Consider the following 9,884-nt stretch of genomic DNA (forward strand, 5'->3'; position numbering starts at 1 on the left):
CCTTGGTGTATTTCAAAGTGAATTAGGTTGAATTCAGAATAAGAGTCTAGGGTGAGGCCACATACAGTACACTGTTAGTAAAGGGCTCAGCTGGTGTCCAAGAGGAAGTCTATGTTCTCAGGTGGCAGTGCCCACTGGTCCTGGCATAGCAGGGAGTGGAGGCAGGCTGCCGTAGCATCTTGCCTCTGGCGTGTGCGCCAGTATCTCAACATGGCAAACACTCGCTCCACGTGGACCTTAGGATGATCCTCCTCAAACTGTTCCAACTTCACAGAGGGAATCTCTAGCGCCACCAGGCCAATCTCTGTCCAGGACCGCCCAATGTTACGAGCCACCAGCATCAGCTGCTTCTCCGTCACCATTTTAGAACCTGCACAATAACAGAGGGGCCCAGAACAGTTAGTTAGAGGAGGGTCACCCGACACAATTGTAATGTTCAGTAAAATCATACCTTCACTCAACATTGACCAAAAACTCACCATTCTTGGATTGTTTAGCAGGAACATCCTCCTTTGACTCAACTGCATGGCTTCTTTTTGTTGTATCTTCTGTGAAAAAACAACAACTGCGAATAACTTTCCTGTCTACAGTTAATACAAGAAAATGGGGGAGTAGCCCCCTATGTGAGTGTTAACAGGTGTGCATGTTAGTATACCTGTAGCTTGTTGGTTGTTATGTGGTGGTTTGTTCAGGAACACAAGTGTGGGGAAGGTCTCCTGCATGACATCTCCCCTCAGGAGCAGCAGGAGTTTCTCTCCATAGACAGTCCCTTTCTGGATCACATTGTCCAGGAGGTCCCGGACCTTATAACATGGGTCAGTCAGGGCTTTGACTTGTTGGTATTCACGCGTAGACAGTAGGCAGAGGGTATCAGCATGCTGCAGCACAAGGTCAGGGTCTGCACTCAGAACATCTATCAGCTTGATCTTTGACCTCTGCAACAGCTGGACTGCGTCTTCACCTGCCATTGCTAAACAGGATCACCATCTGGAGCTGAGGAAAAGAAGATGAGTGTATAGTAATTAAGTAGCAGGGCTCTCAAGTCTCACGCATTGGGCGTGAGACACACGCATTTCAACCCGTTCACACGCTCACACGCCAGGTGAACAATCAATCTCACGCAGAGAAATTACCAGGGTTGCGCCGCTATTTTTAAAAATAGAACAGGTAGAGAATCAAGTGAGTTCCCTCTGGTTCCCGTAGAGTTCAGAAGGCCACGCACCAGCTAATCAAAAAAAAAATTATATAGCTACCGAACAGCCAATCAGAAAATAATAGCATTGCTGTATCCGGGTAACATTTTGATATTCCCGCTACAACAAACAACGTTCTGATTCCAACGACACGGGCTGACTGGAGCTATTGATTCAGATGCTCGCTACACAGAAGAGGACAGATTATTTGAATTGATCATTCACCAGTAAACCAGCTCCTTCCCTTCCCTTCTTGTGTTTTTTTTTATTCATTCACCAGTAAACCAGCTCCTTCCCTTCCCTTCTTGTGTTTTTTTTAGTTTTAGTTTTACTTCTTGTGTTTTTTTTTCTTTTTTCTTTCTTTCCTAACACCAGGGGAGCCACCCCTCCTAAATGTCGTTGTTTGGTACCTGTACTATAGCAATGACAATAAAGACCATTAAATAATTAAATAATTAATTAATTAATTAATTAATTAATTCATCATTCACATCTCGAAGTGGCTCCAGACTGGTCGACGTGGGAGAAGACCATATCCTTTGACGCTGAGACTGTGTGTGTGTGTGTTATTATTATTATTATTTTTACAAATTGATGTCATTTATCAGATCAGACCCCGTCCCCCCGCCGCCGCCGCCAAAATCTCACTCTGAACTCTGTTCAAAACTTGAGAGCCCTGAAGTAGTCTATGGTGTAGCGTAGCCACACTAGCCAGTAAGCTTCTGGTGCTTTTTTATTTTGTTTGTTGGAAATGAACAATTAACAATAATAAAAAACAAAACACTTCGCCTCATCTATTTATACCAATTACAGTTGATTATAATCATTGTTATCTCTGGTGATAGGAAAAAGCCGGAAATTCATACCAATGCAATGGTCACGGCATGAAGTTATCAACATTAGGAAGCAAAGAGTGAAGCTATGTGCTGAGCTAAGACAAACACGTCCCCAAGGGGAAATACATGTATTAGGCTACTTGTTTCGAACAAGGCGAAACTACAATGATACAATACCATACCAATATTTATTGTTATTCAACGCTGCTGCTTCTTCTTCTTCTTCGTTGGGGTTTATCGCGGTCGGGATTCAACGTTAGTTGTGCATTACCGCCACCTACTGTGCTGGAATGCGGGCCAGAGACGGAGGAACTAAATTACACCTGCCAGGCAGCCCCGCTTCTCTTAGAAAAACGAACGAAATTGGATACTCAATCTGTCGACGCTCTGTTCAGTAATACCTTCGCATTCCTGGATCCCCTTCTCTCTCAGACCTATTCTCAATCAATAGTATTCTCAGTCTCTCCCCCCCTCCCATAGCCTACTGCTGCAAACACTGAATCGATATGCTCCACTGTTTCCATCTCTGGCAGTAATCATATTATCCCGGAGGATGTTTCATGAAGTGATTTTTTCAATCTGCTGTGCCCGACCAAAAATGTTAAAGGGAACCCTGGTTATTAAGACACGTAGACCTTAATACGCTCTAATTGCCATCCCCTACTAAAATATGTTGGTAGAAAAACATGAAATATGTTCATTATGTTAAAAATCCTCAATCTGTAATACATATTTCTACTAGTAGTGATGTCAGATGATTGCAACTTTTATTGCTGGTATCTTTCCAGACCGGCAATGGATATAACCTGCCACATATACAATGCCACATTGACTATGTTTACATCTACACCATATTCCGATTATGGTCAATATTCAAGTTATTGTAATTTTCTGAACAATATGCGCTGTGGCAACTGGAACATTCCACATGTTAATTGGCAAAAGCATCTCTGGCCACATGAAACCGCCTATTCAGGTACACGTGTACTGGTAGACCCAGAAAATGGTTCAAATATAATTGAGACAGTACCGCAAAATAATATTAATATACCGTAAATAATTCATTAATGTTAATTAATTCGGTAGGACCCTATTGTCAACTCCCGATCAATCTCCTCTCCACTTACATTACGTCTGCATCCAAGATATGGCATGTATAGGTTATTCATCTGTGTAAATGTAGGTTGTATAAAAAGAGCTGATGCATAATAAACGTTATGATCATTGTTGTGCCTGTTATGTTTAATAACGGAGACTGAAACTCAGAGCTCAAGTCGGAGCTTACTCCATTTATTCAACAACGTGTTAACCACATAATGTATGTCGTCATAACACAAAACAGAACACGGCACTGTAGTGAAGTCCAAACTGTCGTAAAAGTCCAGACGTAACATTTCCCCCCCCCCTCACACAACCTAGGTGTGATACTCAGTCATGAAGTCACGCAAGTGTTCGGGCCTGTTGCGTGCTCGAACCAGACGTGGCTCTGGTGCAGCCACAGCCACTGGTGGCGGCTCCACGCCTTGGGGCTGAGCCTGGTAGGCCGGGGTTGCTGCTTCATCCAACCGTGCGGCTGGCAAGACTGTGGAAGAGGCCACACCCAGCCCTGGGCCAGGGGGAGGCTGCACCTTATGCAGGCGGGTAGCATGCCAGCGAGTGCCGTCGGCGAGCCTAAATGAGGCCGGGCCAAGCTGTTTGCTGACCTGGACAGGGTCAGACCAAAACGACTGGAGTTTGTTGTCCCGATGAGGTTGTCGGATCCTGACCCAGTCTGACACAGCAATGACAGGTGGCCTAGCATGTCTGGCCCTGTCGAAACGATCCTTCATCAAGCGCTGGCGTTTGGTGACTGTGGCTTGAACTGGATGGACCGGGGGCTGAGCTAGTGTAGGGCTGAGCCTATCGAGAGGCAGCTGGAGCTCCCGCCCCAGCATGAGGGAGGCTGGGGAGACTCCTGTAGTGGCGTGTCGGGTGGCCCGATAATGCAACAGCGTCTGGAGGAGGCTGGTGGTGAGCGTGCACCCTTGTGCCAGGTGGGCCCTGATGCCATTTTTCAGTGATTGGTTCAGCCGTTCCACCCCCCCGTTCGCAGCAGGGTGATAGAACGCTGTGCGAATGTGGTGGATCCCTTTACCCACCAGATAGGAGGACAGTTCATGGGAAATCATTTGAGGACCGTTGTCAGTCGTGATCCTCTTGGGCAGGCCCCAACGTGCAAACAGAGTGTCGAGAATGTCGATCAGCACCTTTGCTGTGACCGAGCCCACAGGTGTCACCTCTGGCCACTTAGAGTGGAGGTCGTAGGTCACAACGAGAAAACGCTGGTGATGTGGTACCCCATGCAGCTCGCCGCAGATATCAAGTTGCAGGTGCTCCCAGGGTTGAGACGGCCAGTCCAACGGCTGCATGGGCGGGGGTGGAGCTGGAGCCCTGGTCTTACCACTAAGGAGACAGGCAGTGCAGTCTTTGACCAGGGTTTCGAGTTCCCTGTCGATGCCTGGCCACCACACAACATCACGACAGCGCTGTTTGAGCCTGACTATGCCCAGGTGACCCTCGTGCGCCATAGCAAGGATACGTGCCCGAAGGACACCTGGGACCACAGTGCAGAACCCGCGAGCGACACAGGTGTCATTCCAAACCGACAACTCCTCCCTGATCCTGGAGTAAGTGAGTAGCTCATCAGGTACTCTTACCGGCCACCCCTGTGTGATATAGGTCGAGAGTGTAGAGAGGATGGGGTCATCGGCTGAGGCATCCCGGAGCTCTTTCAGCGACACCGTCTCCTGAAGGGGTGTGTGGAGGAGCTGGACGAGGTCATGCTCAGCCTGGTCCCGTCCGGGGGTCAAGGTTGGGGCTGTGGGTGGGCTGGGGATTGAGCGTGATAGCAAGTCGGCTACCACGTTGTCTCGTCCTGGCGTGAACTGTAGCCGATAATTGTACTGCTGCAGGCGGTCGGCCCAACGGTGGAGGCGGAGTGGCTTGTGACCGGTGCCAGACGTGGCCAGGAGGGTGATGAGGGCCTGGTGGTCTGTCCTCAGTGTGAATAAACGTCCATAGAGGTACATGTGCCAGCGCCAGTGTTTCCCCTACCATTGCCTTGGGGGGGTGGGCCGCCCCCCCAACGGAACCACCCGCCCCCCTAAGAAAGAGGAATTATTACGGATGTAAACACCAAACATCTGACAAGCAGGCTAAAATATCTGCGTTTTTTAAACGCACCCAACCCGAATCTGGCGAGTGGCAAGCCCATAGGCTCGTTGGTAACATTAGTCCGCCAGTAGTCTCGCATAGTCAAACCTATCTCCACACTTCGTTTCGCTCTGTGCCGCGCTGGAGAATAATACAAGATTGTGCGCGAGTGTGCGCGAGACGAGTGTGTGCGCGCGGCGCGAGAGAGTTTTTGCCGGGTGAGATGTCTGCAGATGAAAGTAAGCAAGTTGAAACGTTAGCAAATATACTTGCTGAGTGTTCTGACAGAGAACGTCGGTTAAAATTGGTCGTTATTATTGTGACTAGAAAGTGTGTGACTATAATTCCATGGTGTAAATAGTGAAAGAACTAGCAAGCTAGCTAGCTAGCTCAGAGGTGATGAGATGAGCTAGTCTGCTGCACATTTGCCAGCTAAAGAGCTAACTGGATGCACTTGACTTTATTATTTTAGTTAAAGTAGATATACAATCTTTCTTATTCTGCTAGAATTGGGCTTCATGGTAATACCATAATGGCATATTTACAGTACATGGACAGTGGATTGAAGCATTGGAAATGTCTGTTTTTTTAAAAATAGTTGGACATTATCTTTTTTCAGGTGAGAGAGTAATGTCAAAATGACATTATCTGACTGCATTGCCCACAGCAATCCAAAATCAATTATAATGATGTTATAAATTGATATGGATCAATTTATACCTCTTATTAGATTAGAAATACTCTGGTTGTTATGTTTGCCTTTTGGTTGACAGCAAAAGAGGGAGAGGAGGATAGAGAGATAGAGAGGGAGAGAAGGAGAGAGAGCAGGATGGTGTCAGCACACCAGAGAGAGAGACAGCAAGAACCAGGTGAGAAAGTGGACAGGTAGTCAAGACCACATAAGTAGCCTTGTGAACCGATGGTTCTGGAACCGAACAGCCCATAGGGCAAGAGCCTATCTCCTGTTTCCGTAGCGTGAGGTGGCTTGATGTACAAGTACACCCCCTGGACATGACGCTGGTATGTCGCAGGGTCTTACCCCCTGGGGGGGGGGGGGGGGTCCATGCCACGGTCCATGCCACCCCCCCAAGGCAGCAAACCTAGGGGAAACACTGAGCGCTCACATGCCCAGAGGCATGCTAGGGCCTCCCGCTCCCCCACCGAGTACTTCTGTTCCGTGGGGCTGAGAGCACGGGAGGCGAAGGCGATCGGTCTCTCCACCCCCCCTTGCAGTTGGGACATCACAGCACCAATGGCTGTGGCAGAGGCGTCGCACGTGACAAGAGTGGGGCTGGCCAGGTCGAAATGCGCCAGGACTGGTGGCGAGGTGAGTTGGGACTTCAGGAGGCGTACAGCGTCTGAGCAGGCAGACGTCCAGAGCCAGGGCTCGTCATGCTTCAGCAGCTTCCGCAGTGGTGTGGTTGTGGCCGAGTACTGTGGCAGGAAACGGAGGTAGTACGCAGTCATGCCTAGGAAGGAGGCCACCTGAGCGGCTGTGGTGGGCTCCGGGACATGATGGATGGCCTCGGTGTTCGAGTGCAGTGGGTACGTGCCATCAGCTGAGAGACGGAACCCCACGAAGTCAATGGCTGAGGCGGTGAAGACACACTTCTCACCATTGAGTGTGAGGTGATGCTTGGCCAATGCACTGAACACACTGTGGAGACGCTCGTCGTGGCTCTCGACGATGGCCCCGTGAACCACGATGTCATCAAGATAGATGGCCACACCTGGGATCCCAGCGAAGATGGAGGCCATGATCTTTTGGAAGCAGCTGGGGGCGGAGCTTAAGCCAAAAGCCATGCGTTTGTAGCGGAAAACCCATCTGTGAGTGATGAACGCTGTGAGGTTGCGGCTCTCGGGGTGTAGTGGCACTTGGAGGTAACCCTGACGGAGGTCCAGTTTAGAGAACACGCTGGACCCGTAGAACTGGGCGGTGAGCTCCTCTATCGTTGGCAGGGGTTATTTGTCGGGGATGATGGCCTTATTTACCGGTCTCAGATCCACGCAGATGCGCAGCCCCCCAGACTTCTTCTTCGCCACCACCAGGTTGGAGACCCAAGGCGAAGCATTCACCTGCTCAATGATGTCGCTATCGAGCATGCTCTGTAGTTGAGAGGAGATGTCATCGCGGAGAGCCAGGGGGGAGCGGCGGAGGGGCTGTATAACAGGCATCACTGTAGGATCTAACAGAGGCTGGTGGGCAAAAGTGTCGAGGCAGCCCACACCGCTGAACAGCGCAGGCCACTGTTGCTGCCAGGGGATGGAAACGGTGTGAATCTCTGAGCCAGCTGTGTCTAGCAGGGTGAAACCGAGGGCGTTGAACAGGTCGAGGCCTAGCAGGTTGGTCCCGTGGCGTGCAACATTGAACCTGAAGGCCGGCAGTGTCCTCTCCCCGTACTTCACAGGCAGCTGAAAAGAGCCCACAATGTCAATCTCAGAGTTGGCATAGCCACGCAGGGTGGTGGAGGGCAACCCCAGGGGCACATGGGAGAAAAACTGTGTATAGGTCGTCAAGTTCAGAAGGGACACTGTGGCTTCAGTGTCTAGGAGGAGCGGCAGAGTGACATCACCAACCATCAACGAGCATGTTTTGAATGGCGCTCGTCCTGAGCTGACATTATGGATGACTGTGGTAGGTGACTGGGAAGCTCTAACTGGGGCAGACCTACAGACTTTGTGAAAATGGTTTAGTTTCCCCCAGTTGGAGCAGGTTTTCCCACGGGCCGGGCATGTCTGAGCTCTTGAATTATGTGCAGAAGAGCCACAATTCCCACACCGCTGGTGTGGCTGGTCGCGTGACCGAGAGGCCAGTAAAATGCTCTCCCCGCCGCTGGCTGCACTCACGTGGAGGAAGGGCACCTGTAGGCTGTGCGCGCCCGCTGCCGGTGAGCTGGGAGAGGCTGAAAAACGAACTGCACATTCCAAGGCTGTTTCAACCTGGCTGGACCGCTATGTTCAGAGCTGCTGCTAATGTAAGTTCATCATTTTCCAGTAACAGTTTTTCCCTAATCTTGTCACAGTTCGTGTGTAAGATGAGTTGGTCTTACCTGTACGTTGGTGTCTTCGTCTGAATATTACGCGGCGGAGAAGAGCGCTTTGTGGAGGGGCGAAGTGTTGCTTCAATAGTTCCACAGCGTCTGTGTATTTCGCAGCGGTGCCGAGAGTTCCGAACACGCGCTGACCCTCCGCTCTTAGGGCCAATCCCGATTCCCTTTTCTACCCCTATGGCTCGTTTTCGAGTGTGACTCGATTCGAAGCCAAGGCCTTCGAACAGAGCCGCAAGCCATAGGGGTTGAAATCTACCCCTATGAATTGGGACAGCCCTTCACGGCGGCTACGTCATCAACAGTGGTTTAAATAGACGCGGTACGGGTGGCGTTATGTTGTCGGCAAATTCTCACATCTCGCAATGCCTTCTTCAGCTGTGTTTATTTCTGTTGCGTGTGCTATAAGCATCTTTTTTCGTTTATTATCAACACACCTGAGAAATCATGGAAGAGGGACAACCCTTCAAGACTGATACGTCATCAGGAATATCGTAGAAAAGCATTGACGTTCGCGACTCATTCACAACTTCACTTTTACGCTATCAATCGATCAAACAAGTCATCAAATAAAAAAGAACAATGCTTCATTGTCAGACCATGACAGAATAACGGCGCTCTAACCTGTATGAAACCTGTGCTCCTACCCTGCCAGTCTGCACTGATTTAGGACAACAGTGCAACAACTTCGCGGCTGAACTTTAGTTAAATTTATGGCGTCATATACCATCAATGGGAAACATGGAAAAATGCATGACTTACATATTTAATTTTATGACGTTCCGAAGTCCGAAGTGACAGGAACGCTGGAGAAACAGCCGCTGTCCACTGCATTAATTAACTACATGTCCTTGATGAGTCTCCCGCTCACTGCCCTCCATCAAAAATGTCACATCCATCAATAATATTACATAATAACAACTGCTCGGATTAGATTGCGAGTTGTTTTGGTATGCCGCAATACCATTTATACCACCAAGGGGGGGGGGGGGGGGGGGGGGATTCGCGCCTATCATGCACATATCAGCCTGTGGATAGAAAACTTTATGATTTTTTTGATGGATAAACATTCATTCCCGTTACAGGAAGAAGCTACAGAACAGACTTCTTATGTATTATTATATATATTTTTAGGCTAAATATATATATACAGTATATATATTTTTTAAACCATACACATTACTCGACAAGTTTCAAATGTAAATCCAATCACGATAACCATTTAAATTGCTCAAGATAAACAGACATGAAGTACTTTTTTTATTTCCAAATGTTAAGATAAAAAAAAAAAATCCATAAAACAGATGGATAAACATTCATTCCCGTTACAGGAAGAAGCTACAGAACAGACTTCTTATGGATTGTTTTTTTCTTCCCATTTTCTCTTCCATGCAAATCTCAAGCTGCTTTTTTTATTTGCAAAACACAAGGAAAACAACTTATTCCCAAAGTATCTAGTAGCTGACTACTGAACACATCCCTTTCCCTCCCGTTCTGTTCCCCTGGCCCCTACCCCACAGTTACGTTTTGGGGGAGACGCCAGATGGGTAAAAGGACTTACCAGTCAGATCCTGAACCTTGCTGCCTGAACAAAAGCTACCCAACATGGTTGACAA

The 9,884-nt window shown here is 48.7% G+C and overlaps 1 protein-coding gene across 1 annotated transcript; it reads right to left on the reverse strand.

The window, feature by feature from the left end:
• LOC308161065 (uncharacterized protein) lies at positions 1–2,233 on the reverse strand. Its single transcript, XM_080535009.1, has 4 exons — positions 2,207–2,233; positions 656–993; positions 480–548; positions 1–370 (listed from the first exon to the last, which is right to left on the reverse strand). The coding sequence occupies exons 2-4, from the start codon at positions 966–968 to the stop codon at positions 87–89; spliced, it is 666 nt and encodes a 221-aa protein (XP_080391135.1). The 5' UTR covers positions 969–993; positions 2,207–2,233; the 3' UTR covers positions 1–86.
• Positions 2,234–9,884: the final 7,651 nt, after the last annotated feature.

Source organism: Nansenia antarctica (assembly GCF_963989245.1).
Source record: "Nansenia antarctica genome assembly, chromosome: 6".
Lineage (NCBI taxonomy): Eukaryota > Metazoa > Chordata > Actinopteri > Argentiniformes > Microstomatidae > Nansenia > Nansenia antarctica.

Bases quoted from the DNA above. Each gene is read 5' to 3' on its own strand.
- LOC308161065 (XM_080535009.1), bottom strand. From the start codon at position 968: ATGGCAGGTGAAGACGCAGTCCAGCTGTTGCAGAGGTCAAAGATCAAG. The intron at 549-655 runs GTATACTAACAT...GTTTTTTCACAG, and splicing joins TAACAACCAACAAGCTACAG to AAGATACAACAAAAAGAAGC. The intron at 371-479 runs GTGAGTTTTTGG...GTTATTGTGCAG, and splicing joins TGCTAAACAATCCAAGAATG to GTTCTAAAATGGTGACGGAG.